Below are 23685 nucleotides of genomic sequence, written 5' to 3'. Positions count from 1 at the left end.
ATGCAAGCGAGTTGAACAAGGTCGCCTGAATGGAGGCCGCCTAAAGACAGGGTCTTTCTCCAGATATGGGAATTCAGATGGCAATTTATGATGATTATATGGGGTTAAAACCTGATAAAACAATCCATTCATGTAGCCCAATGCATCTCAGCTTACCAGCTAGAAACATTACTGCTGAAATCCTCACCCTTTATTCCATCAGCCGCTACAACAGCACCTCTTAGCGAGCTTATGCAGGTAGACTCATTTCATCTATCCCAAACTTAGCGTCAACGCCAAATCCATTATTTATGCCTCTACTGCGGATCTAATGGTCACCTCATCCCTGACTGTCCAGGTCACCCAGCAGTGAGTGCTTAAAATGCACCACAGTATCAGTGACTACCCCTCAATGTTCTATTACAGTTCAAGTTCTCATCAACTCGGGCACCGCAGGGAACTTCATCTTTAGGGAACTTCTCAAACACCCTGGACCTTCTCATGAAACTTCCCTGCTGACAAACCCTAAGCATCCACTCAATTCTGCATAAGCCGCTGGGTCGAGGAGTAATTACTCATTGCACACCCATAATCACACTTGGTATTGGAATCCTGCATAGAGGAAATCTCGCTTCTGGTGCTGGAAGGCTCAACTGCGGACATCATCCTGGGACGCCCCCTGGCTACAGATACATTCACCTGGAGTTTCCTGGTCTAATGGAGAAATTACCAAGTGGAGTGAGTACTACTTCTGTAATTGTCTCCCAACATCCACTGAAGAAACCTTCATCTCAGGATCCAAGGATATCAGTCAACCTCAATTCCACCACGATTGAAAGTCCTGAAGTGAGCATTCCAGAGGAATATCAGGCATTCCAGGATGTGTTCAGACAAAACTTCCACCTCATCAGCCATGGGTCTGCACTATCAAGCTGGTACCTGGTGCCACGTTGCCCAAAGGTGAAATCTATCCTCTGTCGATCCTGGAGCAGAAGGCGATGGATGAGTACATCGTGGAGGCACTCAAGCAAGGGTTCATACAACCATCTACATCCCCTGCTGCTTTAAGCTTCTTCGTGGCAAAGAAGAATGGAGGCTTGCAGCCGTGCTTCGACTAAAGGGTTCTCATTGATCAAACCATTGTCGTTATCCTTTTCCCCTGGTCTCAGCAGCCCTGGAATAACTGAGAGGCACTCGCATCTTCTCCAAGCTGGACTTGCTCAGCTCCTACAATCTCATCCGAATACGGAAGGGAGAAGAGTGGAAAACTGCTTTCATCATACCATCAGGGCACTATGAGTACCGGGTTATACCGTGTGGGCTGGCAAACTCACCTTCCAAATTCTAAGGCTTCATGGATGAGGTGTTCTGGGACATGCACCAGAGATTTGTCATCTACATCGTTGAAATCCTTATTTATTCCTGGAACCTGGCTGAACATCGCCACCATGTTGCGCAGGTCCTTCAGTGTCTCAGACATTTCAAACTCTACCTGAAGCTGGAGAAGTGTGAGTTTTATCCCCCATCTGTCCACTTCCTGGGTTACATCATCGACGGATGCGGCAATCAGATGTACCAGGGAAAAGTACAATAGTACAAAACAAGACTGGCCACAACCCTCTTCAATCAAAGAACTACAACTATTTATAGGTTTTGGCAATTTCTACCATAAATGTATTATCAACTTCAGCCAAATTGCCTCTCTCATTACTTCGTAACCCGCCCAAGTCTCTGTCCTTGAGTCCAGCTGCCACGGAAGCTTTCCAACAACTGAAAGAAGCCTTTTGCACCGCTCCCATCCTTAAACACCCCAATCCAAACCTACCCCTATTTATGGAAGTAGACGCATCCACCAATGGTGTGGAAGCAGTGCTATCTCAACGGCAGGGGGAATCAGCCCAGGACTACAACATCGGTAATCGTGAGCCCCTCCCTATCAAGCTACCCTTTGACGAATGGAGACATTGGCTGGAGGGAGCAAAACACTTGTTTCTGCTAATCACAAATCACCGTAACCTGGAATGTCTACAGAATGCACGTTGTTTCAACCCTCGTCAACAGCAGCCAAAAGAGATGAACATGCTGGGAGGTCCTGAGGGACGCACTTACGTTCCATCCATCCTGCAAATCTCATGGACTCAGCTCGGACTGGCTTGTTGTAAACGGAGTCCCCGATTCATAGGCCATTCACCATCCAATGCCAAATAAATGATGTGACAATTTTATCCACCATACAAAATTTTACCCACCTTTCATGTCTCTCTGCTCAAACCTCACCATGACTCTCTTCTCCCTTCCTCCACAGGACGTGTTGCTGCTGACGTAGCTCCTCCTCCAGTAGAAGCAGATAACAATCAGATCTACACCGTCCATTCCATCTTAGACTCCTGGCTGATGATATAATCACATTGAATACTTGGTGGACTGAGAGAATACAGCCCAGAGGAAAGATCATGGATCTCACACAACATTCTGGATCCCACTCTCTTTACCAAGTTCCGAGTTCCCGGGGCAGAGGTCATCCTCATCGCCACGCCCGGTCATCTGGAGCTGCCTGTGGAGGTGGGGTACTGTCACGGATTCTGCCAGTATTCCCTCAGCACCAGCTCCACCCACTCATTCACAATCACCAGAGTTTTAACCCTCTACATGAGAGTGCACCTACCCGACTACCTATCTGTATACTACTCACCTTCTTAGTCCTTTAAATGCCACTGACCCATCAGTCTGTTTCACTTCAGAAAACTCCAGGATCGATCCTGCAAAGATAGAGATTCTTCAGTTAAGTGTGATTGTCAAATAGAACTGCTTATGCCATTCACTTTCCTGCTTGATGATCTGAGATACCATTATTGTTCTATGAATAAAAATCCTGTTCAGTTGATCTACGTGCCTCATCTCCTGTTTTGTGACTATGTGTGTGTGTGTGTGTGTGTGTATATGTACAGTATATATATATATATATATATATATATATATATATATATATATATATATATATATATATGTATATGTGTGTGTTTTATAAGAACAGTTAATCGGGTGTTAGTTCATAAGACATTTATTTCATTCATTTTTTGAAGAAAAGCTTATAAACAACATGCATTTGATATACTGTACATGTAGTAATGGAACCCAGATTAATTTCATGCTTCCATTTTTAATTAACATTATTCCAACTATTGATAAATCATCCCCTACCCTTTTCCTCAGGTTGACAAGCAAGGCATGAAAATCCCCTAGTACGAGCAATGCCTTCTCCTCATCCTGGATTAGAGATTTACTGACTGCTGACACGTGTGACTCTTCTTCCCGTCCCAGTTCCTCCTAAACTAGCCTCCACAGCACACCCATTCACCATGGCAGTCTAATTGCCCTCACACTGGAATTTCTGAAGAAAACACAATATCAGTGGACCAGAGGGAGGGTCAATTGCTAAGAGGATCAGTCAAGAAGAGGTGTCAACTGGAATTAAGTCATCTGTCCACATGCACATTGCTACCCTTGAGAATTGTTGGCTCATCATTTCAGTAACACCTGTCTCGCTGGATGCCGCTAGTGGAAGAGAGCTGACCTTATGAATTACAGAACTGATACGGTGGGTGAGGAACATGACCAGAGATCTAGGTTATGACTACACAAGAGTCCAGCAGTAATGAACACATCTTCAGGAATGGCACCATCATCTCCAGCCTTGTTTTCACCGTCTCTAACCCGGCGTCCCATGAGTCCTGGGAGGAGGTCGCCTTCACCTTTCCGATCACCCTCTCCTTCTATAATGACTTCACCTAAACTATGGCAGAAAGCTGCAATATCACGTCTGGCTGAGGAGTTCTTCTGGATAGGAGGAAGCATTGTTGCATCGCCAAAATGGAGAATAGGCCAGATAGGTAAGAATTAAGACACTGATCTGATATTTTTATTACAAATATGAAATTATCTAATTGCTGGGTGTACTTCAGTAACTTTTCAGCAGGTCTAAAATGTTACAGTTTAAACTTAATTTAGTTTCAGAGTCATTTTGCATGTTATTTACCTTTTAATTAAGTACTTTCAGTGCACTTAAAACAACAAGACAGTGTCCTAAATTATTGCCATCAGGAGAAATGCACCTCACGGCATATGGACACATACAATCCCTGGAGATTAGACTGACTAGCTGCGTCACATGACCCTCTGTCCTTGATCCGCTCCTCCAAATTAACTTTTTGAAAGCATACCCTGAGTTGACCATTAAAAGTAACCTTTGGTGACTCCTGGTCCATTAGAATGTCATTCTGGCATTTAAGAAAGTGAAAAAAAAAAAACTCATTTTAATAATATATTATATCATTCAGCTGGTATTGGTATATTATTATAGTATACCTTGAAATAAAGAGATATCTTTCCAATAACGATTCAAACAAATTATTGCATGTTTATAAGATGCTGTCTCTGAGTTCGTCATGATTGTTGTACTGTTTCCATGATGCATGCCAGCACACAGTAAACAGCCTTACGAACCTGTGTGTGTGTGACGCAGTTGTGTAATCTGATTGAAATGGAACTTGATGCAACTGCTTTAAACTCTGACATTAAAATTATGTTCTTAAAGGTGCACACACTAAAGAAATGAATAGTGCCAAAATATATTTAAAATAATGTACAGACTCAAATCATAACAGTAGCCTGTTTACATGCCAATAACATATGTGCAGCCAAATATGAATCATTTAAATCCTCTTTTGCAGTGGAGAGATGCATGTGCAACATGCAGGCCGGATCTCAAATGATTAAACTGAGAGGAAAATCCAAGGCTCTGGTGCGCCTCTTCTACCTAGATGAGCACAAGTCCTGCATCCGCTGGAGGCCCTCCAGAAAACATGAGAGAGCTAAAAGTGAGTCAGATAGAAAACTGTTTGAGCTGCTGGGGTACATGATGTCAGCATGTGCTTGTTATTTTGAACACCTCCATTAAATTGCATGACAAGTGCAGTTTGCAGTTCATGTAGCCTACAGTACTTTTGAAAGAGGAAATATTTAAAGAATCAACTCTTGGCATGCTAGGAATTAAATACTACTGCTTACTCAATATTGCATAAATAAATAATATGAATAATTAAAAAAAAGTATAATAATAATAATAAAAAAATATTTATATATTTTTTTTTTTGAATGAAACAGTGGACAGTAAACAGTAGTGACCTCACTACATTTATCACATGATCTCTACATTACATGTTTAATCTAGTGAGTGTAAAAAATGTCACATGTTACAATCAAACAATGAGTCAAGAAAGATGACTCATAAAATCACATCTGGAATTACTGGTCCATTGGTCATACTGGAAATGAAAGGTCAAGCACATAGCATTGTGGGATACAGTATACCAAGTAAGCTCTGAACTGTTTATCCAGGTATTCTGTGCATATAGAAAATTATATTGAAAAAGCATGCATAGCATACTGAATCAATAGTGAGAATAGTAAGGTAGTATGCTGTCTGAATGGCTTTGATTTGCTACCTTCTAACTTTTTGCTAAAAGTGAGTTTTGTCAACATGTAGGCTATATATAACGTCAAGCTAAACAGATGTGTGCTACAACTTGTTTCCGATCAGGTAGCCTACAGGTATTTTTCTCTAAAGATTGTTTTGTCAAAAAGTCTGAACTACTGAAGAAATGATCAAACGCTCAGAGCACTGCACTGTTTTTTCTTTGTTCATGGTTTATTTAGTCACCATAGACTCTATCCATGAGGTCTGTGAGGGGATGAGAACTGAGGTTTTCAGGCGATTTGCCAGCAGTAACTTTGATCCAAACTGCTGCTTCAGTATTTACCATGGAGACCATGTGGAATCTCTTGACTTGGTTTCCACGAATGGAGAAGAGGCACGGACCTGGATCACTGGCCTTAAATACCTCCTGGCAGGCATCAGTGACGAGGACAGTCTGGCAAAAAGGCAACGGACACGAGATCAATATCCTTTTAATTGTGTGCTCTCTGAGGGGGAAGGTGATGGACTGAATCCTCCCATAGCGCCCCCATGTGACCTGTTTCAGTTTGTGTGAATTGTGATGATGTGTTGTGTCTATGTAAGAGTGAATATTTCCTTACATCTTGTTGCAAATGGTTGAGACAGACCTTTTCAGAGGCTGACAAAAATGGAGATGGGAATCTGAGCATTGGAGAGGTTCTACAGCTGCTCCACAAGCTCAATGTGAACCTTCCAAAGCAGAAAGTCAAAGAAATGTTCCAGGTACATTTTATATATATATAACTACTACTAATCAAAAAATTCAGTACTAATAACAGCTGATTTAAAAATTGTATAGCTTCATCCTTAATAAGCTTCACACTACAGTTCAAAAGTTTGGGGTAAGATTTTGTTTTTCATCATGCTCTTTTGTTCACCATGGCTGCAATTTTAAATAACTTTTTTTCAATGTCAATATATTTTAAAATATTATTTATTCCTGTGATGCAAAGCTGAATGTTCAGCAACCACTCCAGCCTTCAGTGTCACATGATCCTTCAGAAATGATTTTGATTTGGTGCTCAAGTTCTCACATTTCTTATTATTATCAATGTTGTGCTGCCTAATATTGTTGTGTTTTTTTAGGATTCTTTAATGAATAGAAAGTTAAAAATAAAAGCAATATTTGAAATAGAAATCTTTTGTAGCCTATACATATATTTTCTGTCACTTTGGATCAATTGAATGCATCCCCGCTGAATAAAAGTATTAATTTTTTTATTTTTTTTTTATTTTTTTTTTAAATCTTATTGACCCCTAACTTTTTATATAAATGTCAATTCCGTTCCACAGTACACAGAGCTGCCGTTGAGTAGGCAAACAATCAAGCTAGCTTGAATGAGCATATCAAACACATTCTCTTAGCTGGTATTTTTGACAAGTCTCATTCTACTACTACTATTTCTACATAGTTTTTCTCAAATATCATTACTGATGTCCTGTGCCAGGTTATATTGGTTTAAAACACCTCCACAGTGCTACTAGCAAAGATGCCGATGAGTACGCTCTGAGTATGTAACATATGGTCCATCTTGAACAGATGGCGTTGTCTAAAACTGGTTAAGGTCTTAACTCTAGTGCCTCTAATCCTTAATGGAGACATATATATTTCTACTGCAACCAATACCATAACACTACTTTCACTGAAAGTACAAAAAAATATGATTAGGTAACAGGGGAATCACTAAAAACCTGAGAAAAAAGTGATTGTTTCACCTTCTAAATGTTCTTTTTTTAAAACATTATCCAAAAAAATGCACATTATACTTCATGAAATATGTGTGAAATTATGTTTCAAAGTATCTCATTTGAAAGAAAACTCTGCATTCGCAGGAGGCTGACACTGACGATGACCAGGGATCATTGACGTTTGAGGAATTCTGTACCTTTTACAAGCTGATCTCCACACGCAGAGATCTTTACTTACTAATGATCACCTACAGTAACCACAAAGAGCACATGGACGTGAACGACCTCCACCGCTTCTTGGAAAATGAGCAAAAGGCTGGTGTGATTCATTTTGCGTATCGTCATGTATTCGTTAAATATATTACTCTTTTGATGACGTTGAACTGTCATATTTGTAATTAGGGCCTGAGCACCAATGCTACGAGGACCCTCTTGGAATTGCTCCGTTTTTGATGCATGTTCTTTTTTTTCTAGATGGTAAATGTGACTAAAGACTACTGCAAGATGATCATTAACCAGTTTGAGCCATGTTCTGATAGCCAAACACATATGCTGCTGGGTATTGATGGTGAGAGACTCTTCATGTGCTTCATTTTTTTATGGTATGGTAATTATAACATTGGACCTTTACTACATTTTTCTTGCTTTCTAAGGTTTCACCAACTACATGCGTAGTCCTGCAGGAGACATCTTCAACCCAGAACACTATCAAGTAAATCAGGACATGACACAGCCACTGACAAACTACTACATCGCATCTTCTCACAACACCTACCTGACTGGAGATCAGCTGCTGTCTCAGTCTCGGGTTGATATGTATGCTTATGTGCTTCAGACGGGCTGTCGCTGTGTGGAAGGTAGAAATACTTAAAAGCTTGTCCTTGTTAACATACTGCAGAATCAAAGTGAATGTATTTTAGATAAAGTGTTGGTCAAGGTAACACATTTTAATAAGGTTTTAAACTCGGCATGAAATTCTTTTCTTCACTATTATGACGTATATCTGAGTAAAACGGCTTCTCGAACAAGAAAAAATGTAGGCGGGACTTGATTTTGTCCAAAGGGAATTGATTGGATCGTTGAAACGTTGTGGTTTGCTGTGATCTCATGTGACTGAGAGGTTGTTGCGCCAGTAAACACATCATCAGAGAAGAAAAGAGACGATGCTGCAAGAGGGTGGGGAGGTTATTTTGATTAAAGATTATGAGGGCACAAGAGTTCTAAAAAAAATAATGATGTGAACGGATAAATCATTTTAATAAACACTGCAATATTCCATTAAAAAGGCAATTTTGATTTCATTGTGACTTTAAACAAAACATGTTATCCTTCAACTAACACAGTCTCTGTCTCTGTCTCTCTAGTTGACTGCTGGGATGGTCCTGATGGGGAACCTATTGTGCATCACGGTTACACACTTACCTCAAAAATCCTCTTTAAAGATGTTGTTGAGACAATCAACAAATATGCATTTGCCAAAACTCAGTAAGTGATTTACATTGCCTGGCCAAAAAAAGAAAAAAAAGATTTACCGTTGTGGTCAGAATTATTGGCACACCGGGGAAATCTGATCAAAGATGGCTGTAAAAAATAAATCTCCATTGTTTATCCTATTGATCTTTCATTATTTCATGAAATAAATGCTTTTCTCCAAAACACGTTGGCCATAATTATTGGCACCATTTTATTAAATACTTTTTACAACCTCCTTTTGCCAAGATAACAGCTCTGAGTCTTCTCCTATAATGCCTGATGAGTTTGGAGAACACCTGATAAGAAATCGGAGACTATTCCTCCATACAGAATCTCTCCAGATCCTTCAGATTCCCAGATCTATGTTGGCGCTTCTTCTCTTCAGTTCACCCCACTCATTTTCTATAGGGTTCAGGTCAGGGGACTGGGATGTCATGGCAGAGGCTTCATTTTGTGCTTAGTGACCCATTTTTGTGTTGACTTTGATGTTTGTTTTGGACCATTGTCCTGAATGAAGATCCAACCACGGGCCATTATAAGATTTCTAGCAGAGGCAGTCAGGTTTTGATATTTGTTTTATCTGTTGGTATTTGCTAGAATTTATGATACCATGTACCTGAACAAGATTTCCAGGACCCACAGCCTCGGGCATGGGGTACTTTTGATCCCTGTTTGCACCAAACACATCTGGTGGGTTTGCTGCCAAAAATATATATATATATTTTTGTTTCATTTGAAAATAGAATCCGATCCCTTTTGAAGTTCCAGTCGTGTCTGACAACTAAATGTGCTGGAGTTTTTTTTTTTGGATGAATGAGGAGGATTTTTCTTGAAACCCTCCCAAACAACATGTGGTGATTTTTTTTTTTCTTAGGCTTTCTGACCCCAAGACTCAACTACTCTCTGCAATTCTCCATCTGTGATTATTGAAGAGTCTTTGGCCACTCAAACTTTCCTCCTCACCACACATTATGACAATATAAACACACGTCCTCTTCCAGGCAGATTCGTAACATCTTTAGTTGATTGGAACATCTTAATTATTGCCCTGATGGTGGAAATGGGAATTGCTTTAGCTATTTTCTTACAGCCACTTTCTATTTTGTGATGCTCAACAATCTTTTGATGCACATCAGAACTATATTCTTTGGTTTTACTTATTGTGATGGATGATTAAGGGAATTTGGCCTTGGTGTTTCCTCATATTTGAAACGACAATTTCATGTTCCTAGTCACGCTAGTGTGCTAAAAATTTAAATATGAATGGGAATATACAGAGATATTTTACTCATTAAAAATTCTAGGGGTGCCAATAATTGTGGCTAATGTGTTTTGGAGAAAACATGTGATTTTTCCCCCACTTTCAATTTGTTTACTGCAATGAAAGGTTCGATTTTTGCAAATTTTTGGAATGAAAGATCAAAAGGATAAACAATGTAGATTTATTTTTACAGCCATCTTTGATCATATTTACCAGGGGTGCCAATAATTCTGACCACAACTGTAAATAGGTAAATGCTGAAGAGTCAATGATTGGATCATTTTTGCAGTGATTATTATGTTTCTAGCATGCTATAAGTCTGGCAACAGTTCTTCTAACACTATTTGATGAAGTGTATAGCTTTTCATTTCTTAAAAAAACATGTAGGAAGACCTATCATGGCCATATTCCAGGATGACAATGTCACGATTCATCATGCTCAAATTGTGAAAGAATGGTTGGGAGGAAGCATGAAGAATCAGTTTCACACATGAATTGGCACCTCTGAGTCCAGACCTTAAATTAGTAGACTTTACAGAGTGATCAACTCTTGCATTGTCAATACAAGGTCTTGACCAAAAATTGATGCACCTCTTACTGGAAATAAAATCACAACATTCCAGATGTGCATAACTTTTTGGTCAAGATTTTGTATTAACAATGCGAGAGTCAAGCACTCTGTAAAGTCTACTCCAGAACATCCCAAAGACTTTCAATGAATTTCAATGGTCTGGCCCCATATTCATGTGTTAAAATAATTCTTTAAGAAATGAAAAGCTACACTCCATTTATTAGGGTTAGAAGAACTGCTGCCAAACGCACAACATGCTAGAAACAAAATAATCACTGCAATAATGATCCAATCATTAACTCTTACGCATTTGCCTATTTAAATCCAAACAGAAGCTTTTTTTCAGTCAGGCAGTGTATAGTAATTGTAAATAATTTTTTTAAATTATACAAATTCATTTCATAAAATAATAATGAAGTAATTAATTAATTAATTAAAAAAGGAACAAAAATTATATATATATATATATATATATATATATATATATATATATATATATATATATATATATCATATTGTATCATATCATAATATATCAAACTAATTCTTCCACTGTCAGATACCCAGTGATCCTTTCTATAGAGAACCATTGCACTGTGCCTCAGCAGAAGAAAATGGCTCAATACCTCATGGAAGTGTTACAGGACAAGCTGGACCTATCAAATATAAATACCAATGAGTCCAGGCGTCTGCCATCTCCAGAGGTTTTGAAAGGGAAAGTACTTGTCAAGGTGAGGTAATATTTTACACTTGTCTTGGAAAACATTGCATAAAGTTTAAAGTAGAATATTTCTGTGACCAAATCATGGGGGAAAAAATGAACACTGAGGTGCTTACCAGGGAAAGAAGCTGCCAGCAAACATTGATGCTGATGCAGAGGAAGGGGATGTGTCTGATGAAGACAGCGGTGAAGAGGACGAGGAGGAAGAGGAGCAACTTAATGGAGATGTGAGATGCTTTTTCCTTTTGTCTATATTAGAATAATTGGGTTATTCCCCTTCTTGAGTGTCTGACTAAAAACTGCTGTGTTCTGGGTTACAGGCCACAGAAGGAGCACCAGAGACGGGTGATGAATCGAAGAAACGCTCACGGAGGTCATTCATGGGCAGCTTCAGGCGCAAGGTCTGCAATCATTTTCCACTTGTCACATTTCCAGTAAAATAGGGGAAAATATCACGAAAGCAGCTTTATACGGTCTAGTGTTATGATGTTCCACAATCTGTGTTTTAGAAGAAAAAACGTGTGAAATTAAAAAAGAAGCCCAATGTGAGTGACTCTGATACTGAGCAGGAAATCCCAAGCAGTAACGATAAACAGGCCATCAACTATGGCAAGTGAGTATTTCAGGAGATACAGTTTGTTGTTGAATTCTCTGTGCACTGTAAAAAAAAAAAAAAAAAACATGCAGTTTAATTTACAGGATGGCATTTTGGTGCCTGTATATTCATGACTGTATTTTTTAATTATGCAATGCATTTTATTTAAACAGTACAAAATATGACTGAATGCCCCAATGTACTTTACTGATCATTAAAAAAGAGAGAAAAAAAAAAACTATTTAAATTATATAAATCAAATGTAATGCATCATGTATGAAAACTTCTTGTTACTGTTTTAACAAAAAGGTTTTTTATTACAAAAAATATTGAATATTTAAATAATATTTGTATATTTCAATATTTTTAATATTGAATTGTATATATATATATTTAAAATATAATATTTATTTACATTATTGTACAGTAAAAAATAAATCTCCTATAATATAGTGAGGTAACTTACAGTTATTCAATTGTGCTAGTTTTATTGTATTTATTGTTGCATTCTTACAAACATTTTTTACAGTATGTATCTAAATCTGTCCAGTCTAATGACAGTCCATGTTTTATGGACATTTTTACAGACGAAGGAAAACAATGAGACTTTCTCGCGCCCTCTCTGATCTCGTTAAATACACCAAGTCAGTGCGTGTTCATGATATAGAAACTCAAGGTAAGACAGTTGAAACCTCTATGAGCACAAACTGTAAATGTATTCTTGATGTTTATGTCTAAATAAACTGTATTGGTGTTGCAGCATACATGTGCAGCTGGCAAGTCTCCTCCTTAAACGAGAGCATAGCTAACCAGATTCTGCATTTAAAACCTGCCCAGTTAGTTCGCTTCAATCAACGACAACTCATTAGAGTCTACCCCTCCAACTACCGTGTTGATTCGAGCAACTTCAATCCTCAGACTTTTTGGAACGCAGGATGTCATTTAGGTTTGATTTAGCTTTTTTTCTTTTATTTATTATGAATTATTTTCTTTCTAATTATCATCAAAGCCTTTTGTTGTTCATTAATGATGAAACAGCGACGACTTTTATTTGAACAGCAATGGATCACTGCTGGCAAATGGCTCTCTCTTTTTTCCCAGTTGTACTGTGCATTTGTTTGAAATGTTGTTTCATCTTTCCAGTCGCTCTCAACTATCAGACAGAAGGCCGTATGCTACAGCTGAACAGGGCGAAATTTGCAGCAAATGGAAACTGCGGCTATGTGCTGAAGCCAAAATGCATGTGTAAAGGTAAGATGGTGTCTCTAGAGTACAGGTAAAAAAAGATACATTTGTTTGATGCATACTATTTATTACTTTCTTTGAAAGGCAATCTTCACCACACATAATGATTGTCCTCAGGTGCCTTTAATCCTACACTGGAAGACCCTTTGCTAGGACACAGGAAATCTCAGCTAGTGCTCAAGATAATTAGTGGACAGCAGCTACCGAAGCCAAAAGACTCCATGTTAGGGGACAGAGGAGAGGTGAGTTCACTCATACTTAAAATGAAAGTACGTAATAATGTGTAACATGCAATCTGAGTTTCACTGCTTTGTTGTCCAGATCATAGATCCCTTTGTGGAAGTGGAGATAATTGGATTGCCTATTGATTGCAATAAACAGCAGACAAGAGTAGTGGACGACAATGGTAAGTACAAATCTGGATTGTGCAAACCGAACTTGGCAGTATTGGTATTTTTAAAGCACTGTGCCAAGTTCAAAGTGGTTATTTTCCATGTGCTGCCAGTTCTCAAACAAATGACTCTTAAGAACCATTCTAGTCAAAAAGATACACGAGTCTTGAACTCAAATGAGATGCAATCTCGTGATTGTATTCGCAACTAACTCTCTTGACTGATCGGCAAATCATTTTTCAGTTATCTTCGATTTAAAATGAACCATTAGTCGCAATTAAAGAGTTTTGTTTGAAATATATGTACTTTTCTCATATTTTAATGTCATACTATCAGGTTTTAACCCCATGTGGGAGGAAACGCTAGTGTTTACGCTACACATGCCTCAGATTGCCTTGGTGCGCTTTATGGTTTGGGATCATGATCCAATTGGACGAGACTTCATTGGACAGAGAACCATAGCATTTAAAAGCATGATGCCAGGTAAATCGCATGCCAATAGGTGACTTCATTGCACAGACAATGTATACATTTCCATTTCCATCAATAATTCAGTCAGTCAGCCTTATATTATTTTCTTTGTCCCACAGGATATCGGCATGTCTATTTAGAAGGTGTGGAAGAAGCATCTATCTTTGTGCATGTTGGCATTAATGACATCACAGGAAAGGTAACTTTTAATTAGATTTCTCTTTTACATAAATGTAGCTGTTGTAGGAAGTTATTCTGCCTTTTATTAATTGCCATTTTTCTGATATACTCATAACCAGGTCAAATCAAGCAACGCAGTAAAGCAGCTAATCCAGAAAAACCTTATGCAGACCTCTGAAGACGGCACAAGGAAGTCATTCGGTGCAAACTTCCTGCGTAAAGGTGGAGCTGGGAAGAACCAAACAAAAGTCGTGAAGGGTTTAGCCGACTGCTACACCAAAGAGGACTTTCTAAACCGACGTTACAGTGATGACGTGAGCTCGAAGGACAGCAGGAGCACCTCACAGTCTGCGTCGTTGCTCAGAGGAGCTCAAAGTGAACCCCTGAGAAGGGCCCATAAGGTCTGTTTTCAGGACCCAGAAGGATCTCATGAGGCACGGCGCCGCCTGTCCTCTATTACATGCTCTGGTGGAGCAGGAGTGGCTATGGACTATAACAACTTAGCATTTGATTCAGAATTGGACATTCAGACTTCTGTGGTTCAATCACACCTTGAGGATAACAAGGAGTTGGCTGTTTCAAAACTAAATGAATTACCTCCAACATTTAAACAGGAGTGTGAGTCTACAGACTTACAGGTACCTAAGAAGAAGGATCCTGCTTCTACACTGAATGAGCAACTCTTGTTGAAGCAGATCTCAGGTGCTACATCTGTTATTGAGGATTCAGTGCAGGAACCTGAGCTGTGTGAACTTCAAGAGAGCCATCTAAAAATTCAGTCGGAACCTACACAAAAGTGTGAACTCTTGAATTTCCATCCAATACCTGATGGAGTACTAGATCCTTCTAGTGGAACATTAAACACCAGAAATCCGGTACTCAATAATAAATTCGGAGCCTCTATAGATGGTAGGCTTAACCCCCTGTGGCAACCAATGTCAATCCCCGCAACACCTGCGCTGAGCAGACGCAGGAATGATCAAGGCACACCATCTTCCAAAGATTCACCATTTAAAGGATGCAGATCACAAAGCGTCCCAAGACGCCGTCCGCCCTCTCCGCCAAACACAACTGGTCTCATTAGGAAAGAATTCCTCAACCAATACCCTCTCCCACAGTGTAGTTACTCTGCACCAAAAAACTCTGCTCCTAATAATCACAACCTTGCTGAAAGTGAATCAAGCAGCCTAAGTAGTTTGGACAGCCTTGACCTGAGTTCTCTGCCATCCCGTTTCCCTGACAACCAGCAGCAGACAATGGGCACACTGCAGAGGGAAATGAATGCTCTGTTTGAGCAGAAAATGCGTGAGATTCGCTGCCATTCACCACTGTTTTTCAGAGGTAAGTCGTAACGCACAGAAAAGTGCCAAAGGCTCTTTCCTAAATTATAAATTGTGTTTTAAATTAATGCTCTTTTCATGCTGGTTAAAATGTCTATCAAAAAGCACGCTATATTTTTACCTGAGTTGAGATTTGACTGTTTTTGTATTTATTTATACATTTTTAGATTCCTCAACATTGTAGAAAAGCCATGCATGTGAAACCTAAAAAGAAACAGAACCGAAAAGAAAATGCCACATCGCAGCTACTGTGACGGATATGGACAGATGCTACAGGAAGAAAAGCAAACACATAAGCAAATACATATTTGTATTTTGTACAAATATTATTTTGCTTAAATCTTAATCATCTGCTCATGTCATCTCATAATTCATGTGTTCATATTTTTTTCAAAAAGTAGCCTGGAATGTTACATTCTGTCTTTTGCATCTGTAAGCTGCCATTTTGATTTAGATATAATGAATTTAAAACTAAACATATGCTTCTACAGATTGTTTCTTAAATAATGCAATCACACTTTGGTGTAAGTCCAAGTTTATTAATTCATTAATATACATGGTGCCAGAACGAATACCTCTTTTGTGACAGTAAGAGGTGATTTTTGTTTTTTACACAATTTTATGTATTTTCCCCATGTTCGAATTACAAAACAACTGTAATATGTTATTGTCATTTTTACTTCTATAAAATATTTTACTTTTTTTATAGACATTTTCAGATGTCTCCAATCTTTGTCATTCATTAGCAAAATAGATTTTACATTAACATTTTAGACTCATAATGATGGTCTAAATTATGGTTTCAAGTTGGAATGCATGATAATTATCTAAAATAAAACAGCTACATGAGATTTTGCTGCAATATTCAATTGAAAAGAAGGCACCTCAATGCACCATCTTCACTGAACAAACAAGTAGCTTGATTTCAATTTAAAACGTTTTAAAAAATGAAAATTATGTATTAACATGTACATAATTATGTATCTGTTAATATATTTTATATATTTTCTAACATGAGAAATAGTAAAAATACCTAACACCAGATAATGTACAGACCTACAGTATGAACAGTTAAGTCATTCTGCTATGTAAGACGTACATCACTGTTGTTTAACCTTTTATGCCTTGTTCTTGTCTGAGGTTTCTTGGTCCCCCTTTGTGTTGGTCATTCTCAAACGCTGGCTCAGCTCCTGAGTCAAAACTGTGCAGCAGGATTTCTGTATGGTTGAGAACAGATTTATTTTCAAAAACGCTTATCAAAATGTGCTACTGTTCAGTTGAAATCTGTGCTGAAGCTTAAAGCCAATGAAAATGCTGTGTGTGTGTGATTGGCATTACTTGCCTTCTGCTCCCCTGCAGTGCTACGAGACTTTGAGGTGAGTTCAAACAAGGAGAGCAGCACTCCAATCCCAAGGCCTATAGCCAGAACCAGGAAGATGCCCTTCATGCTATGAGCCCTCAGAGACGAGGCTTTGGCACTATCCGGTATACAGCTGCTGGCCCACCACTTAGTGCGCATGTACGCCAGCTCCCCAGCCTCGCTCAGCTGCAGGATGGCCACGCTCAGGTTCTTCAGCATAGGAGATCCTGTTCCAAGAAAGAGACTAAGGAATTAAAACCATTCACTGCAGATTGAACTGCAGCAAGAAACATCAAGATGTCTTTTGCCTCCCTTTAAATAATCCACCCGAAAAGAATATCTTGGGTAAACTTTAATGCATGTTAAAGTGCCTCCATTATGCTTTTTCAAATATTACTTTTCATGTAGTGTCATACACTGTAAAAAGTGAACAGTTGGATCAACTTAAAAAAATTAGTAAAAATAGTAAAACGTGATAATTTAAGTTGAGAAAACTTAAATTCTTTAGGTGTTACCAATTGAAGTATAAGTTGATCCAACTGTTCACTTTTTACAGTGTATAGCTGTTTGTGAATGTAAAAGGTCTGCAAAGTTTTAGGGGCTGTTTACACAAAACCATTTTCAACTAAAAAAAGAAAACTCTTTATGCGTTTTGGCTATTCATTTTTATGACAACGACATTTTTGGGGACAGAAAACGCAAACTTTTGAAAACTATTTTCAAAGTGCAAGTTTTTGAAAACAATACCGTTATTGTCTCCATGTAAACAACAAAAACACGAATTTGTGAAAACAGTGACGTCCTGCACATGCGTATTACGTTTAGGTGCGTAGTTTTTCACACAAAGTGACATAACACAGAGTTCTTAATCGTTTTTGCGGATCTGTGTGGAGATTCGCGGAGATCATTTTGACAATGTTGTCATCTGCGAAAAACAAAGGAATCTGATCTGATCTACATCTGACCAATCAGAGCAGAGTAGTCTCTCAGAAAGTTTGGGTTTAGAGACACCAAATCCTTGATTGAACCGTTTCAGACACTGTAAGAAAAAAAGTGATGCTGATGAATATTATTAGAAAATGAATGTGTTTTTTGACTTTGGATGCATGTAAACCTGTTGTAGGAGACCTCCAAAACAAAATCAGTTTTTACATCCATTAAAAAGAAGTGCACAAATATGTTTGTCTCACCAAGAGGAGTTACAATGCTGTAACCTCTCATCCCGATGACCTCATGTGCACGGACCAGTTCACAATGCCGTGCCACAGCCAAGTCCAGGGACACCGATTCTCCAATGAAAGCATAATTTCCTTCCTTTGCTCTCTGGACACCCTCATCCATAGAGGTCACGAAACTCTTCCTCCGCTCCATGTGCTCATAGATGCGACGGTAAGATGGGTTATTGGAGTTCTGTGCAAAAAGAACGTTAACATGTAAAGAAATCTTTCTGTAACATCTGGCAGGAAGGAGTTTTACAAATCAGAAAAATGTGCAGATATGATTCATGTGAACAGACCTTAAAGAAGGCGAGGGTGGAGGAGCCGGCAAGCGTTCCATATTCTATTACTTCCTGATTAGCCAAGTCCTCAAACCCTTTAATCATGAGCGGAGCAGAGTCAGACGCCTGAGAGGAATTAAGACTGGAAAAATAACAGGCCAGGAGCACGACGGCAAACAACCACCAGGTACAACTGATAACCCTTCCTGACACAGCTTTAGGGTGAGGGCCTGCACCTGCAGAAAGCAAAACAAATGAGAGGAAAAAAGCGTTATCTCTCCATTATCACAGACTGAAAAGTAATTCAGAAGGAAAAATAGCTGCAGGCAGCAATAAAAGGCCAAGTACACCTTATAATGCTGAGTATCCCTGTTATTCCTGCATGTTATATGCATATTCCTGTTTTTAAAGACAGTCGGTTGAAAGGATAGAAGCAAGGATATTATTGTTCATTTCTTTTGACAAGTAGGAGGTGCAAGCATAAATCTTTGCATACTCTATAAGGGCACGGTGGCGATGACATTTTACAAGTTTTGCTTCTTCGACAGCAATTTTGTTAATGGTGCACTATTAAAATAAAAGTTTAAATGAAATTAGTTTAAGTTGAAGCACTAAAATTACCAACTGAAAATGAATAAAAACTAAAACTGAACTAAAATAAATTGATTAATTAAATCTAAATAGTAATTTAAAAAATTTAAAAATGGTGTGAAAAATGTTTGTTTAAACACTAAAATTACAAATATACAAAAATCTAAAACTGTAAACAACAATAACAATAAATTAAACCTAAATAGTAATATGTGTAAATAATAACAAAAGAACATACAATTACTAAAGTAAACTATAGCCTAATTAAAATGAGAACTTAATTTTTTTTTAATTTTTTTTTTTTATATTAATACAAATTATAATAGTATATAAATAATAGTAAAATAACACTGATGGACATGACGTAAACATGAAATTTCCTACCACACCTGACCACTCAAAATATAAATAAACCGTTATTATCGAAAAATCTTCCATAAGGTTCTGCAGAACAACATGAAAAATCCAATAAGTTATAATTGAGATGTTTGGTCTGAATGTGATCTGAACTAATTTTGGTGAAAATTCCACAAATTTTGCCATAGGTGTAGCGAAAAAAAAGGGGATGTGAAGCATATTGAAAATAAAATATAGTATTCTGTATTCTGCATTCGAAGGATCAGGACTATGGGCTTTTCAGTGCATGACCACTAAAATCTGCTATTACATTAATTTTGATGATTACCTTGCAGGGTTAGGGCTCCTACAGCATACCATAAACTGTGGAGAAGTGTGAAGCGATTCGGCTCTGTCTCAGGCTCACTCCATTCACATGGACTCAACCTTGATATAAAGAGACAAATGCAGAAATCAGCATCAGTTCAGGAAAAAAATCCTATTCAGAAACCATCCTTGTTCTGAAAAACAGAGCAGCAGTTTTACTGATTGTATTGTTAAACGCTTTGTGTGTGTAGTAAATGAGTAAGCGCTCTCGTTCTATGCGTCTCTGGTGTTCTGCTCATTTCTCTGACCTTCCCACAATGCAGATGCAGACTGCAGTCACAAAGTATGCAATCAGGATGCCGAACCAGGTCTCCCCAGAGAAGGGGGAGAGGAAGTCAAAAAAGCCGGCCTCCTCAGAAACGATATCTTTGCGGAGGAGGATACTGATTCCGGTCTGCATGTAAGGTTTTGTCATTCCCACAGCCTTCTCACGGGCAGCAGTGAGAGTGAGGGGAGCCACGGCGAGATCAGCTTCCTGAGAACAAAACACATGGAAGGTTTCACACTACTTGGGAAGAATTAATGTCATGGATGATTTAATTGCCATGCTGATTTTAGATTTATATGTAGTAGTACAATATTGTGTATTTTTCTGTAAAATGCATATCATACCCCTCTAACAACCTCCCCAATCATTCCGTTCCAGTTTCCACTTTCGTCCTGCCGGCCATACGATCCATCCTTCACCAGGTGAACTTTGTATTTGAAACCCAGTTTCTTAGCCAGCTCAGTGAGCAGATCCATACAGTAGCCTTCTAACTGCGAGCCCTTGCTCATTGTGTAGGGGTCTTGCTGAAAATAAAACATTTAAGTTGTTAGTATAATATTATTATTGTTTAGGCTATGTAAATAATATTCAAATACAAACATCACATTTCATAGTTTTTAACTTAATTTAATTTTTACCTTTATTGTGGTAATTATCAGTTCTTGCCTTGCTGAAATGAAAAATAAAAAGATCTTAACAATATAATTCATTTATTATGAATTCAAATATACTGCCATTTTTGAAAGGCTGTTTTTTTTTTTTTTTTTTTTTTATATATATTTTAAAATGTAATTCCTGTGATGGTAAAGCTGTATTTTCAGCATCATTACTCCAGTCTTCAGTGTCACATGATCCTTCAGAAATCATTCTAATATGCTGATTTGGTAAGACATTTCTTATTATTATCAATGTTGAAAACAGTTGAGCTGCTTAAGATTTTTGTAGAAACCGTGATACATGGTGAATAGAACGTTCGAAAGAACAGCATTTGTTTCAAACAGAAATCTGTAATGCGTCTTTGCTGAATAAAAGTATTCATTTCTCTCAAAACAAATCTTACTGACCCCAAAATTTTGAACGGTAGCTACTAAAATCTCATCACAGGACTCTGTCCATCACATAAATAAGCATGTCAGCTAAAACAAAAAGTTAAATGAAATTTGAAGGGATTGAAGTCCATAAACAAAACAGCGTCCTACTGAGTCAACACATTTGAAAAGCTTAGATCTGTTCAAGAGTGTGTTTGTTCAGAAGTGACCTCAAGTTGACATAGAGAGACATGGCCAAGATTTCAGTGGCTCCTTTATTGATCTGCCAAATCAGTTCTCTGACTGGGAGTCTTGATTTCCTGCTGCATTTGTGTCACAAATAGCTCCATCTTAAATTAGCCAGAGTTATCAGAGAACCTTTTGTTCGGGAGCCATCTTTAGCAAAAAAAACCCACACATCCTCGCTCAGTCTGCGAGTCTCAGGGAGATAATGATGAGTGAATGGCACGGCTGCGTTTGATGCCCTCTTAGGCAGCTTCCGGGTTTCCGGAACCCGCAGCATTTGGCTGTGTTTTCCTCCTTTCTCGAAAGTGCGAGACAACAATCTCATTGCAGGGCTGAACTGTGACTAATTGGAGTTGATGTTTTTGTCACTCGATCACGAAGTCCTGGTCAGGGCAGTCAAAGAGTATCTGAAGTTAAAGTTAAGCAAAGCCCTCAGGGCTCCATCAACACCATAGAGTGATGTTGACACTCATCAGCTCCTCTTATTGAATTTATGACAGACACAGAGGGTCCCCGACGTGCTGTCATAGCTTGGCATGTCTTAAACACTGTTCTGCTTGTTCAAGGCTTTGAATTGATTTATAACCGTTTTTGAGAAGGTTTCAGCTGGCTGGCTTCCTCTCTGTCAGAATGGGGTTTGAAGTGTGCCAAGCAGGATGTGGTCACTATCTTTGATGATGTGCCCAGCTGATTCTTCAGCCATTTATCATATGACAGGCCTGTGAAATTCAATAACTTCATGCGGCGAGGACAAGGCGAGTTGGCACGGATTTCATAATAGCTGCTGTTTCTGAAATTACGCGAGATGCCGTAAAAGTAACTAATGCCACTATAGTGTGTTCCTTTGAGAAAGAGAGGCGATTTTAAGATGGAATACAAGAAATAATTGTGCCGTGTGATGCCATTACATCATAACAATTTCACATGAGACAAAAAACGTCACTGCTATTTAACTTTTACATTACATATCCATATATTAGAAATCAAACTTGTACCTGCAATGCAGAACTCTGACCCCAGCAAAAAGCATAAAGAGACAATTCCCAACATGTTGCTGATTCTGACCTGCAAGCCAAACAATCTGACTTATTTAAAACATAAACAAAATAAATACAAATATTTATGTATTAAATACGCTAAAGCATATGCAATTTTAAAATAAAAAACATATGCTGACCTGTAGCCTAGCTATTAACACATACATTGTAAATAACATTTATAACCATTTATCCCTTAAGACATATATTTGTTTAACCACATTTTATATAATATTTTGTTGAGGTTAATGACAATAATACATGAGCAAAAACACTATTTTTACAAGGACCACCAATGTATTCTCAGAGTTTCCAGCATACTTCAAATCAAAAAGACAAAAGCAGTGACTTTAAAAGGTTCAAATCAAACAGCACCCTCCTAATCTCATACTTACCATGATGTCTGCAGTGAAATTCCACTGTGCTGGGACTGCACTGACACTGACGCTGATCAAGACAGTGGTGTGGTTTACAATAATGAATTAGAGGGTTCCCACTAAAGGCTTGGGAAAAGCCAATGAGTTTCAGGGGGTGGAGAAACTCATCCAAACACTTATAATGAAAAGTGGGTTGATAGAATATTCTAGCGCATGATGAATTATAGATCTGATATTCTCTATATATTAGATTGGCCTAGGCGATATTGAAAATTCATGCAATTTCGATTTTGACATTTGTGTCAAATTTCAATGTCTTAGGTCTGACCTAATATTGAAAATAAAAAAATATTATAATAAATAGCATGCTCTTCAACACCAGTGTATCTGGGGAAAAAGTTACCAAGCATACTTTGACTCACAGAAGCTTCATGCATAAAGTGGATAAAAATAACATATGAAATATGCCTACGACTAAAGAAAAACTGAAAGGATGAAATAATCTCAAGTTGTTTAAACCTTCAGATTATTTCATTAAGAATAAACAAACAAAAAAAATAATAATATTAATAAAGTCGACAAAATCACTCATAAAATAAAAATACATTAAAAGAAAGGTAGTCTTTATGTTCAGAGGAAAACTGAAAGGATGAAGTAATCTCAAATTGTTTAAAACGTGAGATTATTTCATTAAAAAAAATAAACAAACAAAATAATAATAATAGCCTATTAATAAAGTGGATACAAATTACATGGGCTAAACGCTACAATTAAAATATTGTATTTATATAGTCAGACGGAAAACGGTAGGCTATTTATTTAAAACGTAATAATAATGTAGGCTATTATTATTGTTGTTGTATTTTAGCTACTATGTCGACTGCTATCAAGAAATTATGTTCTTTTTCACAGTAAACCATACATTACACGGGCGTTTAATGTAGCTTGTGAACATGGAGTCTATGCGCGCAAACATTTCAGGGAAGTCTCTCGAGTTGTTTTTCTCACCGCTCGCGGCCTCTATTGGCTTTAGCGAGACTCCGTGGCCTCACGATGACCGTTTCCACCAATGACAGAGCAGTGCGCATGATGCGCGCGCCAAGTGCAAAGCCCAACGCCGAGAAT

General features: G+C 38.1%; 2 protein-coding genes across 2 annotated transcripts; one reads left to right on the top strand and one right to left on the bottom strand.

Moving 5' to 3' along the window:
* The first annotated feature begins 3475 nt into the window (after positions 1–3475).
* plch2b (phospholipase C, eta 2b) lies at positions 3476–16562 on the top strand. Its single transcript, XM_079856696.1, has 21 exons — positions 3476–3869; positions 4710–4856; positions 5695–5954; positions 6101–6217; positions 7328–7498; positions 7658–7751; positions 7837–8040; positions 8548–8668; positions 11048–11219; positions 11329–11436; positions 11530–11610; positions 11719–11822; positions 12392–12480; positions 12565–12750; positions 12948–13055; positions 13167–13291; positions 13371–13455; positions 13778–13924; positions 14032–14111; positions 14212–15433; positions 15600–16562. The coding sequence occupies exons 1-21, from the start codon at positions 3635–3637 to the stop codon at positions 15614–15616; spliced, it is 3873 nt and encodes a 1290-aa protein (XP_079712822.1). The 5' UTR covers positions 3476–3634; the 3' UTR covers positions 15617–16562.
* Positions 16551–22673, bottom strand: grik6 (glutamate receptor, ionotropic, kainate 6; the record flags this gene model as incomplete). The annotated part of the gene is made up of 10 exons (XM_079856695.1): positions 22579–22673; positions 22142–22211; positions 20511–20542; positions 20217–20396; positions 19853–20079; positions 19567–19664; positions 18309–18526; positions 17983–18202; positions 16775–17019; positions 16551–16649 (listed from the first exon to the last, which is right to left on the bottom strand). The coding sequence occupies exons 1-10, from the start codon at positions 22579–22581 to the stop codon at positions 16551–16553; spliced, it is 1392 nt and encodes a 463-aa protein (XP_079712821.1). The 5' UTR covers positions 22582–22673.
* Between the last annotated feature and the right edge of the window lie 1012 nt (positions 22674–23685).

Source organism: Squalius cephalus (genome assembly GCF_949319135.1).
Source record: "Squalius cephalus genome assembly, chromosome: 22".
NCBI lineage: Eukaryota > Metazoa > Chordata > Actinopteri > Cypriniformes > Leuciscidae > Squalius > Squalius cephalus.
Note: the sequence above shows the minus strand (reverse complement) of the source record. Positions and strands in the feature narration are given on the sequence as shown.

Excerpts from the sequence above, each read along its gene's own strand:
- plch2b (XM_079856696.1), top strand. The coding sequence starts at position 3,635 with ATGAACACATCTTCAGGAATGGCACCATCATCTCCAGCCTTGTTTTCA. Across the intron at positions 7,752-7,836 it reads TATGCTGCTGGGTATTGATG|GTTTCACCAACTACATGCGT; the intron begins GTGAGAGACTCT and ends TTGCTTTCTAAG. Across the intron at positions 8,041-8,547 it reads GGGCTGTCGCTGTGTGGAAG|TTGACTGCTGGGATGGTCCT; the intron begins GTAGAAATACTT and ends CTGTCTCTCTAG.